We start from the raw sequence: 17,401 nt of genomic DNA, 5'->3' as shown, positions 1-17,401 counted from the left end.
GGGCCAGAGCCTCCCTCCTGACCAGGCAGGACTGGTAGTTAAGTTTAGGTTCAAGAAGGCTTTTCAATAGTGGGAGGGCGCTGGATGTTAACACAGTCGAGGGCCCAAATCATCTTGCAAACGGAAATCTCAAGTCCCCTGAACAGTGACACTGACAAACACAATCTCAAAGAAAACAAATGACACAAAGGAGGGCAGACTTACTTCCCTGGGAGGCTCCCTCACTTTTCATTATTTTTAAGTTATTACTTTATGGGAGTTTTTGTTACAAAAGTGACACAACCTTGCCGCTACAGCCAAAGCTTCCGGGTGTGCACATCCAGCCAGCGGGCTCCTTCCTCAGCTCAGGCCGCGGCGGGCAGCAGCCAGGTGTGCCCCAGGTCTTTCTGCCCAGCAGCACAAATACACGAGGCCAAGGGGGCTCAGAGCAGAGATCAGGGCCAGGCCCCGCTGGTCTCAGTGGGGACGCTGCAGGTGTCACAGGACAGGGACAGACAGGAACTCTGGCTGCTGTACCACTTAAACCTCAGTTTAGGGTAGGGCTTTGTGGCACTGCAGGCTAAGCCACAGCTCGGGACACCCACAGCCCATATCGGAGCGCAGGTTTGACTCCTGGCTGTTCCACTTCAGACCCAGCTCCGTTCCGATACACCTGGGAAAGCAGCAGGTGATGATGGCTCAAGTACTTCGGTTCTGGTCCCCAGGAGCTCTGGGCTCCAGGATTCCGCCTGGCCCAGCTAAAGCTGTTGTGACCGTATGTGGAGTGAACCAGAAAATGACAGATCTATATCTATCTATATCTCTCACCACCACACACACACTCTGCCTTTCAAATAAAATAAATTAAAAAAAAAAAAGTCTGAGTGTGATCTTGTATAAAGCACTGAACTGGCCAGCAGGCGGCTCGGTGGAGCTGCTTGGGCGGGGAGCGGAGTGGACGCGAGTTCAGATTTCAGAGCCCTGGTCCCATCCCAGGCCCAGCATCCGTCAGCGGAGGGGCTGCAGCAGGTTAGTCAGCCACTCTGGGCCTCAGCTCTCAGCTGGAAAAGGGATCTGGCGCCTTCCTCGCAAGGTGGCTGTGACATGGAATGAACGGGAAGCAGTCAGCCAGCCGGCACAGCATGTCACCCCCACCAGGGCCACCTGCACGAGCACCGGCCAGGGACAAGAGCCGACACACGCAGCCTGCCTTCCCCCTTCACAAACAGCGCCGCCCCCCTCCAGGCACCGCAGGGCACGTGGCTGGTAAGTGCCCCCTTCCTGCCTCTGGCACACAGCAGGGCACACAGCTCCCGGCAGCTCCTGTGGGCGCCGCAGAGGCCGCTGGGCACGCTGGTTCAGTATCTGTAACGTTTTCAGGTCATTGCCCCAGAGTGGAACAACTCCCACTACCCCAGCAGAGCAAAGGAGCACCACACAGCCCATGCACCTGCTAACAGCTCCGCCCACTGTCCCAATCTGCGTTCTGCTAGTGATCATCTATGAAGGCCAAGTTCCCGTCTTTCTTCTTTACTATTTTTAGGTAAGCGACCTCCAACCCCCTTACGGTTCAGTCAGCTAAGCTCTACCCAATGTGATGGAAAGGTTAATGCTGCGTGAGGTTTTTAACGAGTGTCTCAAAGGCAAAAACCACACCCTTCCTCCCCTGCTTCCTCCTTCCGGATTCTGGAATGTAGATGTACTGACCGGAGCTCACGCAACCATCTAGGGCCGGGAGGCAATCAGCTGAATGAGCACCAAGACCTAGGGAGCTCGGGTCCACTTTGTCTGACTCCACCACACCAACCCTAGACTGCCAGCCGCTTTACTTTTCCACGTGATGATGTAACAGCTGGTACGCTGAGGCTCTTGTCAGCCAAGGGTGTTCTATCACACTGCAGGGAAATCTGGTCCTAATACAGCTGCCAACTGCAAACAACCGAAGCTGAGCCCGTTCCTCCCTGTGACGCGGTCACCGGCTCCGCTCGCCCCGCACTCGGGGCTCCACGCCTGGGCCACTCGTTTCCCCGCCTCTCCCTTCCCGCCGCCGTGGGCTCTGCAGACGAGACCGAGGATCTCAGCGGCAGCCGGTCACCTTGGCTCCCTGTCCAGTAGCTCTGCCTTGTGAAAAACTGCACAGCACGGCCAGTACCGAAGTCCCACTGAGACCAGAGCACACGCACTGACCAGCACACTCCGCACGGCCTCCTGCTCGCTTCCCGCCCTGCCTTAGCAGCTCTGCCTTGCAGGAGGTCCCCACCTCGTCGCACTCAGCCCGGAAGCCCTGTGTCCTCACAGTCTGCAGGGACACCTGAGGGACACCTGGCTGGGTGCGAAGAGGACTCTGGTCCCTCTTGGGCAAACGTCTCGCTTTCTCCCTCCCCACTGCATACAGGAAGCCCAACAAGAACTTAATTCTCTCACCTTTGCAAAAAAAAAAAAAAAAAATTCTTTCTCTCCCTCTTCTTGGAGTGTGGGAATGTTAAAAGAAAATGTGCAGAGGCTGGTGCTATGGCACAGCGTGTAAAGCCGCCGCCTGCAGTGCCAGCATCCCATATGGGCACCGGTTCGAGTCCTGGCTGCTCCATGAACCAGCTCTCTGCTGTGGCCTGGGAGGGCAGTAGAAGACGGCCCAAGGCCTTGGGCTCCTGCACCGGTGGGAGATTCAGAAGAAGCTCCTGGCTCCTGACTTCAGATCGGCTCAGCTCCAGCCATCGCGGGCCTTCTGGGGAGTGAACCAGCAGATGGAAGACCTCTCTCCCTCTCCCTCTCTGTCACTCTGCCTTTCAAATAAATAAAAATATTTAAAAAAAAAAAGTGGGGCCGCCACTGTGGTGTAGGTTAAACTGCCTCCTGCAGTGCTGGCATCCCATATGGGTGCTGGCTTGAGACCCGGCTGCTCCACTTCCCATCCAGCTCCCTGCTGTGGCCTGGGGAAGCAGTAGAAGATGGCCCAAGTCTTCGGGGCCCTGCATGCGCATGAAAGACCCGGAAGAAGCTCCTGGTTCCTGGCTTCAGATCAGCGCAGCTCCAGCCACTGCGGCCAATTGGGGAGTGAACCAGCAGATGGAAGCCCCCCCTCCCGCCTCTCTTTCTCTCTCTGTGTAACTCTGACTTTCAAATAAATAAATAAATCTTTAAAAAAAAGTTAGAAAGAAAAGAAAACGTGCAAGTGCCTGTCCCGGCGTGAGCTGCCTGGGCCGTGCACTGTGAAGAGCCCAGTGAGGCGCCCCCACCTCCCCCCGCCCCCACTCTGGCCTTCCTGTGGGGTCTCCTGCTGCCCCACACCAGGTCCCCTGGATAAGGCCTCTGAGTCTCACATTTTCCCTCGTGGTTCCCACCCCATCCCTGCTCGGAGCCGGAGCTTCTGCCTCTGACCTTCCTAACTGCTCACTGCAGCTCCTCCGCCGATTCCGCACTCCAAGCCCTGCAGCTTCCACGGCATCCCTGGAGGGCTCTCGTGCGCTCTCCACCCGTCCTGCCCTGGGGCAGCCAGGGCCGCAGGTGCAAGGCGAGCCCCCCCCCCACCCCGTGGCCAGGCCCCTTTACCCGCCTGTCGCTCGCCTGTGCCTGCCGGTGCGCGCAGCTGTCTGACCTCCGGAGGCCCTGGGACTTGGCAGCCTCTCCTCAGCTGGGCCCGGGGGCAGAGCTGGCCGCCACCATCTTCCTGCTGAGCAGTGGGGAGTGGACCTCTGCCCACTGCTCCCTCGGGTGACAGCAGGCGACAAGGGAAGGTGGCCTGGGACTGGCAGGGTGGAACAGCCCCTCCCGGCAGAGCAGCCAGAGAGCAGCTGCAGCTCCTCTCGGGAATCGGACGTGAAGCCAAAGCCAGACCCACCCCTGCTGTGCACCCTGCAGGGAGCACGCATCCCTGGCTCTCCGTCTGCCTTGGCCTCTGCTTTAAGCGGACAGTTGTTCCCAGATTCCTTGCCTGGGAGCCAGTCCCACTGTCAGGCAGTGTAGGGGGCAGTTTCCCCGGATTACCTGATAATGGTTGACAGAGGGTGACGTCACCAGAAGATTCTGAAAAGTACTACAACATTTCCACTCCGAACGTCGGCTGCGCCTGTCCCAGCAGACCCTCTCTGACCCCTCCCCTCTTGTTATCTCAACACCTGAAGGCCATGGCCGCCAAGGAGCTGGATTCACAGAGTACCAACTGTGTGTAAGGCACTGAGCAAGACACAGCCCCTGCCTCCAAAGAGCTTACAGTCTTGTTAAGGCAACAGTGCAGCAGGTAGCAGGTGGACTGATGCAAGGCAGAGCGAGGCCAAGGCCACAGAGGAAAATCAAACAAGTGCCACCAGGGTTTAGATGGGGGCGAGGAACGTCCGGCCGGCAGAGCCATATGAGGCCCAGGAGACTACGTGGTCCGGCCCTGCCATGGCAACCGAGGAGAACTCAAAATTCAGTGAGTCCACAGCAGGCTAACTTTTAAGTTGATACTCTGATATGGACCGCAAGCGACGTCATAAATACCCAGATGGCCCTCGGCAGCCAAAAGGAACCGAAAGGTTCCCCATCCCTGCTACAGGAAGGAGACCCCCCACTCCCCGTAAGCTGGGATGGGCAGGCCCCCAGGGCACAGGCAGGCTGGCTGGGGTGGGGAGAGGTGCTGACGGTGGGTCTCGGGCCCATCGAGACAATGACCCCTTCTCACCCATCATCACATTCTTGACCCGTCCTCCCACCGCCAGGAGAGGCTCACACAGTGACAATCACAGGCCTGGACCAGGACGGCTCACAGCAGGAGGCAGGGACCTGGAGGGTCAGGAGACAGGAAGGGAGTGGCCCCGGCAATCACAGCCGTGGATGCCCACGGCTGCAGAAGGGTGAGAGCCCGACAGGCAAGCAACAAGAGGTCTGCACAGGAGAGCGGGACACCCCGAGCTTGATCCGGTGAAGAACCCTAGATGCACCCCAACCTGTGCTCACTCAGGGTGCCTCACATCCCCAAAACCACCCTGCAGCCGCTCAGCCCCGTCAGGTTCCAGCTCCCCTGTACCCAGCAGGCACCTGGGGTACCTGCACGGCATGGCTGCCTGCCTGCTCCCGAGAGCACACACCACCACCGCCAGGACTCACCATCCCCACATGTTCTTTGCAAACAGCAGCCACTAGAAAAGCAGGCGGAACAACACGACTGACATCTGTGTGTGACGAAGCGGGGTAAGCTGCCTCTTGCAAGCCTGGCCTCCCATGTGGAAGTGCTGGTCTGAGTCCCAGCTCCTCTGCTTCTGATCCAGCTCCCTGCTAATGCACCTGTGAGGCAGTGGACCACGGCCCAAGCGCGTGAGTCCCTGCCACCCATGCACAAGACCTGGACGCGGTTCCCGGCTCCTGGCTGTGGTAGACCTTTGGGGATTGATATGGCGGACTGAAGATCTCTTTCTCTGTGTGTCTCTCCCCCTCTCTCTGTCACTCTGCCTTTCAAACAAATACATTTTTAAAGAGCAAAGACGACCTGCTCTGCAAAGCTCAGCCAGGTCAGACGAGTCTCCCTGCTACCAGGCCTGACTTCCCCGTCCTGGGAAACACCAAATGCTGGTCACACAATCAACACCTGGACCACCAGGAGCCTATCGGTTAGCAAAGCCTTTCTGAAAGTCACAGGAACTGACCCTCTTCCCAGGATGCTTTGGGGAAGGCTGGTCCAGGGAACCAACACAGCTCCAGGAGAAACGTCCTGAGGCACTGCCGGGGAAGAAGGGGGCTCGGGGTGGCCGGACACTGCCCCTCTCTCCTCACCCCTACCCGCGCACACTCAGGTGGGCAGGCTCCCAGCGTCCATCACCTCAGCTCCCCCTGGGCCCTCCGTGAGCCTGCCCCTCCCCTCCCCCCTCTGGGGAAGCAGCCTCTGCCTCACGCCTGGGCTGGGGCTGCCCGGGGCAGGGGCCCGAAACCTGTGGGCAGCTGGCCCCTTCTGCACACTGTCTCTCCCATGCGCTGGGCCCTCCCCTCAGCCAGGAACACCTGTAAGTCGCCCCATCTCGGCCCAGCTGTGACCCACAAACTCCAGGCTGCCCTGCTGTTAGGCACTGCTGACTCCCTCACCACCCAGCCACACTTCCCATGGCCATCAGGGACTCCACGGCCTCGTCACATTGGCTCAGTGGCCAGGGCTCTCCTACCTCCCAGCAACCTTGAACACAACTTGCCAGCCCCTCCCTCTGGAAACAGCGCTGCGCCCTGGCAGGGGCCTGGTCATCCTTTCTCTCCTCCCAGTCCCGGGCTTCCTGGGCCTCCTCTGGGCCCTTCCCCCTGGGCCCCTGGAACCCGACAGAGGGTTCTCTCATACACACGTTTCCTTGTAAACTAAATGTAAACCCTAATGTAGGGACCAGTGCTGTGGCACAGTGGGTTAATCCTCCGCCTGCGGCACTGGCATCCCATATGGGCACCAGTTCTAGTCCTGGCTGCTCCTCTTCCAGTCCAGCTCTCTGCTATGGCCTGGGAAAGCAGTGGAAGATGGTCCAAGTGCTTGGGCCCCTGCATCCATGTGGGAGACCTGGAAGAAGCTCCTGGCTTCTGGCTTTTGGCTTCAGATCAGTGCAACTCCAGCCGTTGCAGCCATCTGGGGAGTAAACCAACAGAAGGAAGACCTTTCTGTCTCTCCCTCTTACTGTCTATAAATCTACCTCTCAAATAAATAAATAAATAAATATATCTTTTAAAAAAACCTAATGTTTCAACATGGATATACACTGTAACACAAATATGAATATTCAAGACCTATAGATGAAATTATTTTATTCATCAATAATAAATACAAAAATCTTTCAGCCTCATTAACATTTTAGTGACAATACTGAGATGGATGATGCCTCTTAGTGCTTTCAACACATTTTCCGTGGAAGTGTGGCGTGAGTGAAGTGCACGCGACACTGAGTCACAGCACAAGGCAGCTGTGCGCACACCAGGTGGGCCATCACCGGCAGCCCCTGGCCGCCGCCCTGTGCCCCCTCCAGCGCCCTGCCTCCCTGGCTGCACTGCGTGGTCCTGCCAGTTCTCACGCTTGACCCAAGCGTCCTTGCGCAGCCCCGAACCTTCTGGGTCTGAATGAACACTGTTCATCGAGTCTGTGCGGGTGTTTTCACCGGATTGTGCACGGGAACTCTCAGCACCTCCAGTTCCCACCGTGGGGTGACCACGCGCACCTGTCCAGTCTGCTGACGGACACCAGGCCCGTTCTCTAGCACGGGCCACTGCCGATGGCGCTGTCGTGAGCATCGCGCGCACTGCTTCACGCCCGTCTCGGAGCTGCACTGGCACCACGGAGCACAGCCGCACGCGGATGATGCTAACAGCGCTCCGCGGAGGCTGAGCCAATGCACACTCCCGCCAGCTGGGAGGGAAGTTCTGGGTGCTCCACCACCTCCCCAACACCTAGTAACGTTTCATTTCAGCCATCCTGACAGGCAAGATACCGCAGAGCCGGCGCTGCGACCCCCTTCAAAGACAAGGAAGCAGGACCCAGAGGGGCTGGAGCAGGCAGTGGGTCTTCTGACCACGGCTCTTGTCTGCTTGGACCAAAAACACTGCTCCCGACACAGGCACCAACCAGGGGAGGGACACAGAAACACCAACAGAAAGGACACGCCTGTGTCCTGTGCCAATCCCACTCGTCAAGCCCGACAGGAAAGAAAGGACAGACAACTCTCCATCAGCCCAACTCTGAGACAGACACATGGAGGCGAGACTGCACGCTCAGACCTCACGGATTAACAGCGGGATGAGGGCTGCTTCTGCTTTTGCGCCCTTTATTTTCTTATTTTCTCTACAGGTATCATTTAGCAATGAGAAAGGCTGCTTATCAAAACTGAGATGTCATTTACATAACAGAAAATTCGCCCTTCTTCACCATAGCGCTTGACGGGTTTCGGCAGGATCGCAAAACTGTGCGACCATCACCACCAATCCCAGAACAGCTCCACCACCCCAGAAACAAACCTGAACCCAGCCCTCAGCAGTCCCTCCCGGATCCCCCGCCCTGGCCCTCGCAGCCCCTAATCTGCTTTTTGTCTCCATGGATTTGCCTCTTCGGATTTTTTGCACAAGTGGAATCGTGCGCTGTGTGGCCTTTGCTGTCCGGCATCTTTCGTTTTACAGGGGGAGGGGAACGCCAGGCCCACAGGCCGTATGAGGTCCACAAAGCCATTTGGTCTGGCCCCGACATGGCAACCACAGACAGGATTCGAAATTCACTAAGTCTACAGCAGGCTAATGTTTACGCTGATCGTTTTGTACGGCTTGCAGATGATGCCATAAATATCCAAAAGGGCCACCCACCCTGCTTCTGGATCACCCGTGTTACAGCATGAATCAGGACTTAACTGCACGGCTCAACACTCTACTGCACACAGACCACATTTTGTCTACCATTCATCATGGAAAGATACTTGGATTGTTTCCATTTTTTAAAAAAGATTTATTCATTTACTTTAAAGGCAGTTAGAGAGAAAAGGAGAGACAGAGAGATCAATCTTCACTCTCCAAATGGCCACAACGGCTAGGGCTGGGCCAGACTGAGGCCAGGAACCAGGAGCCTCTTCCGGGTCTCCCATGTGGGTGCAGGGGTCCAAGCACTTGGGCCATCTTCCTCTGCTTTCCCAGATGCATTATCAGGGAGCTGCGTCAGAAGTGGAGCAGCCAGGAATCACGACAGCATCCATATGGGACGCCGGCACTGCACGCCACTGCTTCAACTGTTGCGCCACAGCGCTGGTCTCGTTTCCATTTTCTAAAAGTTTTATTTATTTATTTATTTATTTATTTATTTATTTATTTGAGTGATTGAAGAGACCAACAGAGCTCCCATCTACTGGTTCACTCCCCACATGTCCACAATGGCCTGGCTCAGGCCACAGAGGAGCTAGGGACTCAAGCCAGACCTTCCACGTGGGTGGCAGGAACCCACGTGCGCTCAGGAGCAGAGCCAGGGCTCCGACACAAGCACTCCTGTGGGATGTGGGCATCCGGCTGCCGTCTGACCCTGGCCAAGGTGCCTGCCCTCCCCGTTTCTGAACACTGTGACACACGCCGCTATGAACACGCATGTGCATGTTTCTGCGCAGACTCACATCTTCAGTTCTCGGGGCACGTCCCCAGGAACAGAGCGGCGCGGAAACAGGGCAACCTGATGCTAGACTTTCCGAGGAACTGTCAACCGTCTTCCCAAACAGGCACGCCACCTTACAGTCCCACGAGCATCGTGGGCAACGCGCCACCCTGCAGGAAGAAGGCACCAAGCCAACCCCTCCAGGGCAGTTTCAAAGATGGGGCCCAGAGGACGGACCACAGAAGCGGCTCCAGGGAGAGGACGCTCGTGCACGGCATGTGTCAGCCAGGAGACTCAGGCCACGCCCCTGGAGGGCGCGGAAGGCTTTCACCTCCTCCCCGCGCACATTCAGCAGGTCCCAGCACCATGTTCACCTGTACCAGCTCTCACCTGAGCCACAGTTCCGTTCCTCTTTTCACTCCCATGTCTCAATGTCATGTCAGCTCTCACATCTCTAGGTGCTTCACTTGTGCACTATTTTATAATCATAATCACAACTGTTTTCTCTTTTAATTTATTTATTTGAAAGGCAGAGTGACAGAGAGAAGAAGGAAAGACAGAGAGAGTGAGATCTTCCACATGCCGGTTCATTCGCCGAATGGCCTCAGTGGCCAGGACTCCACCCAGTCTCCCACGTGGTGGCTGAGGCCCAGGTGTTTGGGCCACCTTCAGCTGCCTTCCCAGGCACATCTGCAGGGGGCTGGATCAGAGGTAAAGCAGCAGGAATGGAACCAGCACGCAGATACGGGGTGTCAGGGTTGCAGGTGGCAGCTTAACCTGTTGTGTCATTAACACCGCCACCATCACAATCATTCAGAAACCACTTTACACTTGAACAACTGGATGACCTGTGCCTACCTTATCACAGCCTGTCTTGTTCATTCATGGATCTTACATTTTCTTCATCTTTCTGGACCAAGTCTTCCTTCAATGGTTCCTTCCCTAGGAACAATGTGTGGGTGGAGCCGAAAATACACAGTGTGCAGTGTGTGTTCTTGTGTGACAGAAGTGAACTTCTGCCCCCGTCAAGTGGGAACCACACTAAGCTGGGTATAAGATTCTTGGGTCCCTCCCTTTTCTCCAAACCCTCGATGGGTGTGCTGCTGCCCGGCCCCCGGAGCTGACAGTGTAGACGGCTGCATTGCTTCTGTGACTAGAAGCTTCCTGCTGCCTGGATGCTCCTAGGATCTTCTCTTGACACATTGAAAACCTTCTCCTGGACACTTGGATCTTGAATTAACCTTCACTGGCTTTGCCTGGTCTGTGAGAAGCCCTTGTAATATGCACAGGCAAATCCTCTGTTCCTCTTGCCGTGCCTCCAGCTGCAACACTGGACCGGTCTTGTCCATCGCCAGGGCCTCAGCACCCACACCGGCCAGCCAGTCCGTCCTCCTCCTCACCCCTGGACCTTCCACATGGCTCAATTTTTTTTTTTAATTTTAAAAATGTATTTATTTGAGAGACAGAGAGAGAGAATAAAAAAGAAAATGTTTCTACCTGTTCACTCCCCACATGCCCACAACAGCCAGGATTGGGCCAGGCTGAAGAGCCAGGAGCTGGGAATGCAATCCAGGCCTCCCATGCGGGTGACGGGAACCCAGCAGCTCAGCTGTCACCTCTGGGTGACACCTCCCAGGGTCTGCACCAGCAGGGAGCTGCTGGCAGGGAGCCAGCGGCAGGCATGGAATGCAGGCACTCCATCGTGAGCTGTGGGCATCTCAACCACTGAGCCACGGGGCCCAACGCCCACCCCCACCCTGCCTCGCTGTGAACGCGCGCAGGACACGCTCTGCCTTCTAGCGCCAAGTCCATGAGCTCCTTTTGGGTCCCCGTCTGCTGTCTTAGCTCATCCTTCTTGGCATCTGCAAATTTTGAGAGCACAAAGCTGATGATACGAGATCCACTTTGCTTTTTCCAAAAGCTCTTCCTCCATTGCTCGAGCCTTCTTCCTCCTCCTCTTCCTCAATGTGCTGAGTGGTGTCAGCGCACCCTCTCTGGTGTCAGCTCTTCCAACTGTTCCTTTTCAGATGAGGACAGACGCGTCCTGGCCTGACACACATCCCAGAACAGTGCCGGGGTGTCCCTCTGGTCTCCTCTGCTGTCTCCGTGGATTCCAGGCTTCCTGGCCGGGGCCGGGGGCTGAGGTCCAGCACCAAGCCCGCCACTCATCACCTGCGACTTCCCGCGAGCAAACGTGCCGTCTCAGTTTCCTCTTCCATAAACCAGGGAAGCTGAGTTCACCTTTAGACATCCTGTGCTCGCCTTTTTACGTTGACTTGATGCATCATGTGGATTTCAAGTTCCATTCGCACGGAGCCAGTTGGCAAGGAATTTGCTGAGTGCACATATAAACAAGTTAATACCCCACTTCCTTAGAGACTCGCTGCACTGCGCTTCCAAGTAGGCCAATCACAAACGTGAGACTCAAGAAGCAAGCTGCACCTGAGGACACGCAGGAAGAGCGGGAGTGTGCATGATTTACCCGGAGCTGGCGGAGTCCGCGCCCCAGGGACGTGCACGAGACAGCAGGCGGGAGCTGGCGGAGTCCGCGCCCCAGGGACGTGCACGAGACGGCAGGCGCTACACCCAGGCAGCTGCGAGGGCTCCTTCAGTCGTCCGAACACTGAAACCAGGCAGAGAAGCCGCTGACTGCCCACGCCGTGGCAGGCCTCAGGACCACAGCCCGCGGCGTTACCATGACGACACGGCCCAGGCGCCTCCTGCGTCACCTCACTGATTCCTGACAGCCTCCTCTTGGGGGACCCAGTCCCCCCCCCCGGCCCCAGCGCTCCCACGCATCTCACTGGCTATGCCAAGAGCACAAGAGGGGGCGCCCTGGACCCCAGCCACATCTCAGTGTCTGCAGCCCCGGGGGAGGACGTCCTGCCTGCCTCAGGCGCAGGAGCTGGTCTGCTTGCTGCTTGCTATGAAGCCCAGGTCCCCCAGCTCAGGGTCCGCGGCCATGAAACAGCAGGGCCCACAGTATCGTCCCCCTGGGATGTGCGGGTGGGGGCACAGACATGCACGCTGTTACAGGCTGAACAAGACTGCCCCCCAAACTCACACAGGCATTTAAACCCCGGAGTCTTCTAATGGATCAGCACTAACGGATTAAGGGGGGACCCCTGACCTGGCGAGGGCCTCCGGGAGGTAGACCTGGGGAAGGGAGGTCTCAGGTCACTGGGGTGCGCTCGCAGAAGGCAGCGCTCACGAGGGCTTGGCTGCCTAAGCCGGGCACGCTCCCAGCCCCTCTCCAGGTCCCGGCTCGTCACGTGACCCCCTCTGCACGTGTGTTCCACATCACACGCCCAACACTACTGTGCCATCTCAGGCTGTGAACTCCAACCTGGAAGCCAAAGCAAAGCTCCTTCCTGCCCAAGAAGGAACACCCCTCGGGTATCTCAGGTAAGTGACAAGAAGCAGATTCCCGCACACGCGGAAGCTGTGGCCACGAGCGGAGCCCCAGCTCGCTCAGGAGTTAAACTCTCAGAGAAACCTAAAGCAGAAAGTTCTCCCTCCCAGGATCTGCTGGCCCTGTGCCCCCACCCCGAGAACCCAATATAAAGTGTAGTTTACACCCTCCCATTCTTAAAAAAGTACTTATTTCAGAGAGAGAGAAAGAACTCACTTCTCACATGCCCAGAATGGCCGGGACTGGGCTGCAGCTGAAGCTGGGAGCCAGGAACTTAGTCCAGGTCTCCCACGTGGGGGCGGGAACCCAATGACCTGGGCCATCACCACTCCTCCAGGGTCCACATCAGCAGGAAGCTGGAGTCAGGAGCCAGAGCCAGGCATCAAACCCGGGCCCCCAGCATGGGATGCGGGTGTCCTAACCACTAGGACAAACACCCCCACCCCCCACCCAACTGTTTTCTGTTCTTTAACCCAAACCCATTCGGAATCTGCTGCGGTATCCGGCGACGCTTACCAGTTATCTTCAGCGTGGATATCCCATTACCCCAACGACATAAAAACAACCGGCCAGGCCCCTGCAGCTGCAAGGTCTGACGTCTCCTGGACGAAGCTCCCAAGCCAGTCGGCAGCTCCGTCTCTTCTGTTCTATTCACGTCTTTCTGCTTCTACCCAAGCACCAGTTAGGATCAATTAGTGCTTCATAAGGACTTCGAGGGCTCAGCCCTCAGAGTCCACGTAACGCTGGGCAAAATCGCAACTACTCCCAGGCCACACCCACCACATGAGGCCCCCAGTGCCATCCCCTTCCTCGTCAGCAACAGAACTCCCGGTTTGTAGGTGGATACAGGACTACCCTGAACACGGCCATCTTCCCCAGCTCCCCTTACTGCTGGGTGCGGCCCTAAGACCGACTTCAGCCCAGTGAGATGTAAGAGGCGTCGTGCGGAATCTCTAGAAAGCAGTCCTCAAGGGTCGGGAACAGGTGGAGAGGCTGGGCGCGCTTGGGAGGGACCTGGTGTCCCTGAGCACAGCAGGCTCCACCCACGCTCTGAGCTGATCGCCCCGACTTCTCACACAGGACAAACGTCTGCCTTCTTCCCGCCTTTGCTCACTCAAGCCCAACCTGCAGAAGGGGCTCTCCCAGGGGGACAGTGGTAAAAGGCAGCACAGCCGCCATCTCACACGCCCTCCACAAACCTTCCAGCACCGGCTTACACACAGCAGGCGGCTCAAACACGCGCTGGGCTGAACAGGAATCCATCGAAGGAAGGCGGTTTCACTGTTTTTCAAAAGAAAAATAATCTTAATTTTCACTGACTTATTTTTCTAGACAAACATCGTGTTTCACAAGTTTTGCGGAGCATCTCGCTGGAATGGCAGGCGTTAGGTCCTTCCTGCGTTTGCAGATAACAGCATCATCAGCAGGGACCGACTGGCTGGTTGCCTCGTCCTGTCCACTCAACACACATGCACAAGGCTGGTCACGAAAACGGAACTCTGGAGAGAAACAACAAGCACTGGGTAAATAACCCCAAAGCCACTCTGCTCGGCACCTGCTAAATCCGCCGGCAGGTAGGAGAGGGCGTCCCAGCACCACTCAAGTTGGGTGAACGCCACTCTGTCCCCCACCTCTCACCACAGCCAAGGAGACCCCTTCTCAGCCCATCACCCACGTCACGGAACTCAGACTCCCTGCGGCAATTCCCTAAGTGGGCGTCGTCATCACACCCACTGGAAATGACAGCAGAGACCCCAGGCGGCCCCACAACTCCCCCAGGACCTCACGGCCAACCAGCGGCGGTGAGTGCTCTGGCCAAGGTGGGATTTGAACCCAGCTCCATCTCGACCCTGTCCCAGACCGTGTCTGTGCGTCCTGCTCCACAGGAGCTGAGCAACACTGTACCTCCTGGCCTGGCGCACACAGCCCCATCGCCCCACCTCCACTGTCTCCATCTCCCCGCCTCTGCCGGTCTCTTTGCCCAAGCATGTGGGTCTCGCAGCTCAGCCAATGCGAATCTCTCTTCTTCCTTCCTGTCCTCCACGCCAAGGAGGCCAGCTCTGCCACTGCCCTGGGTCCCCTCGAGTCCCCTCACTCCTCAGCTGTGGCTTTCAGCACCAGGGTCAGTGGCGACTGGGTCTTGGCCCCTGTCCTGCCCTCTGGCCTTTGTGCTCGGGGTGAAAGGGTCAACCCTCCCTGTCTCTGGGTTCTGCATCCAGGCACTCAACCGCTCATGGATCCAAGACAGCCGGGAACCCTGCTGCGCTGGACACGTGCGGGCGGTTTCTCGTCCTTGGTCCCTGACCGATACAGCACATCAACTACTGGACTAGGTGTTCCGTCACGCAGATACTGTAAAGGACACCGGAGAAGGTGCGAGGGCTACTGCAAACACTATGCCATTTCACCCAAGGGGCTGGCGTGTCCACAGCAGACCCTGGAACCCGCACCCCACAGCCGCGCCGCCAGGTAGGCCCTGGAACAGTCTCCTAGCGGCCCTCACACATCAAAGCTCCTTCCTCACTGGCTTCCATAAGCCCATCTGTCAGGCACTGAGACTCAGCGGGGCACAGACTTCCACTCTCACCAATGAGGGGCCCCTGCTGCCCCCACCAGTGGCCTGGGCAGATCTCACTACTCTAACCCTGAGACCCCACCCCTGAGTTCCGGAGATTCCACAGGAGGCTTCTCTCTGCCGCTCACGGGCAGGACGGCAGGGACCACGCGTGCAATCACTGGGGTGGCTCACACCAAGGCGACTGTGATGCCCCAACGCATGAGGACGACTGCCCCAGCTCAGGCCCCTCTAGATGCAGACCCGCAGGCCACCCACCAAAGGGAGAGCCCCACCGAGCTGTCCCACAGACCCCCAAACTCAAACAGCCAGCACAAACCCCACCACCTTCCTCACCCCAACCCCCTCATGCTCCACACCCTGGAGCCTGGCCCCCGCCATCCCACGTCACCCAAACAAGAGATCCTGGCCTCTCCCACCACGCCACACACCAATCGTCACGGAGAAAGGCCACCTCACCACTTTGGAACCTGCCTTCTCCGTCTCCCCCATGGCCACGTGCAGGAGCCACCCTGTCACATCTGGACTGCCACCCAGTCCGCTCCCCCAGGTGATGCTGTTGGTCTCCTCTCCTAACTCTTGAGCAAGTCCCCACAGACCACAGGGCAACACCCGAACCCCTAAGCAGCACTGCAAGCCCCTGCGAGCTGACCCCAAAGCTCCCTGCTAAGCTCATCTCCCGCCAACCCCTCCTCGGACCCCCACCACCAACCCAGCCCCCCAGTGCCGCACCTGCTCCCCTTCTCGGAGACACGAGAGGCTCACTCTTGCTCCCGCACCTCTGTCCGGTCTCTCTCCCTGCCTGCAGCCGTCTCCTCCTGGGAAACAGGAAGGTGTGCAGCCTGACCCGGCGAGCCTCGGCAGCCAAGTGAGCGCCGTTTCCACGCCGGACACCCGTGAGCGCAGGGCCATGGCTGGCTCCCTCCTGTGTGTGAGCCCCATTTATCTTCTCCCATCTGTCACATCTGTGAGCTCCTGAGGGCAGGGACTAGTGTCAAGCACAGTTACACGCTTGGTAAACTTTTACTTACTGCTTAAAACCACTAATGAGATCAAGGTGTTCGTTCCACCCGCTGAGAAGCAAAGCAAGCCGCCGATCTTGCAAGCAGTAAAAACAAGGCCCGCCGTAACCTCGGAAACAGCAACAGGCCTTCTGGTGACAGCTGGGAGTCCTGACAAAGAAGAGCCGGCGACTGCACTGTGTCAGGGATCCGCACAGGGTGCAGGGGAGGAACGCCGGCGGGTGCAGACACCTCCCGGAATGTTCTGAGTTCACCGCGCACGCGGCTGCCACCCCCTCCAGACTGACACCCACCCATCCTTCGGGGGCCAGCCTGAAGGCTCCTTCCTCCGGAGCTGGTCTGAGCCTCCCAGCAGGTGAACCCATTCCACTTATGGTCTCTTCCCACTCTGTGGCCATGACTGTTTCTGCCCTGATATAAGTTGGCCGCCAGACCAGAGGATAAAAGACAGTGAGGACCAGACTGGTCCTCTTCCACCTCCGTGGCTGCCATCAGCACAGTACTGCCATTCAGTGGGCGGACAGATGGACGGACAAACTAGCAGGCATGAAGGTCTAGCCGAACAGGTGAGGACAAGGAAGAAGGCTACCTTCAACTGTTGGAACAATCCTATGATGTCATCGGGCTTTACTCTGAGCCAAGCCTCACAATCTTAGATTTTTTTTTTTAGATTTATTTATTTATTTGAAAGTCAGAGTTATACAGAGAAAAAAAGAGAGGCAGGGAGAGAGAGAGAGAGAGAGAGAGAGAGGTCTTCCATCCACTGGTTCACTCCCCATTGGCTGCAACGGCTGGAGCTGCGCCAATCTGAAGCCAGGAGCCAAGAGCTTCTTCCCGGGTCTCCCACACAGGGGCCCAAGGACTTGGGCCATCTTCTACTGCTTTCCCAGGCCATAGCAGAGAGCTGGATCAGAAGTGGAACAGCCAGGTCTCGAACCAGCGCCCATATGGGATGCCGGCACTGCAGGCAGCAGCTTCACCCACTACGCCACAGAGCCAACCTCAATCTTAGATCTTAAAACTGGGGCTGGGAGCCGGCACTGTGGCATAGTAGGCTATGCCTCTGCCTGTGGTGCTGGCATCCTATATGAGTACCTGTTAAAGTCCCGGGTGCTCCTCCAATCTGGCCCTCTGCAAATGCACCTGGGAAAGCAGTGGAAGATGGCCCAAAGGCTTGGGCCCCTGCACCCACATGGAAGACCTGGAAGAAGCTCCTGGCTTTGGATTGGCTCAGTTGCAGCCATTGCAGCCATTTGGGGAGTGAACCAGTGGATTAAAGACCTCTCTCTCTGTCTCTCACTCTCTTTGTCTGTAATTCTCTCAAACAAATAAATAAATCTTTAAAAGAAAAAAAA

The 17,401-nt window shown here is 57.3% G+C and overlaps 1 protein-coding gene across 23 annotated transcripts in view; it reads right to left on the bottom strand.

Annotated features, from left to right (window-relative positions):
* The window catches only part of RALGPS1 (Ral GEF with PH domain and SH3 binding motif 1), a 264,237-nt gene that overhangs the window by 236,686 nt on the left and 10,150 nt on the right, over window positions 1-17,401 (bottom strand). For 3 of the 23 annotated variants that reach the window (XM_089320132.1, XM_089320143.1, XM_089320138.1), the window contains exon 2: window positions 13,770-13,948. The exons of 18 other annotated variants lie outside the window; for them this stretch is intronic. In XM_089320132.1, the coding sequence (XP_089176258.1) occupies window positions 13,770-13,815 (46 nt within the window). In that variant the 5' untranslated portion in view covers window positions 13,816-13,948. Of the gene's footprint in view, window positions 1-13,648; window positions 13,949-17,401 lie in introns of those variants that run through there. 2 more of the 23 variants (XM_089320119.1, XM_089320169.1) reach the window with 2 other exon arrangements.

This window comes from Oryctolagus cuniculus, chromosome 1 (genome assembly GCF_051225735.1).
Source record: "Oryctolagus cuniculus isolate XC-2025 breed Fujian yellow rabbit chromosome 1, ASM5122573v1, whole genome shotgun sequence".
Classification (NCBI taxonomy): domain Eukaryota; kingdom Metazoa; phylum Chordata; class Mammalia; order Lagomorpha; family Leporidae; genus Oryctolagus; species Oryctolagus cuniculus.
This window is presented reverse-complemented; position numbering and strand designations above follow the sequence as displayed.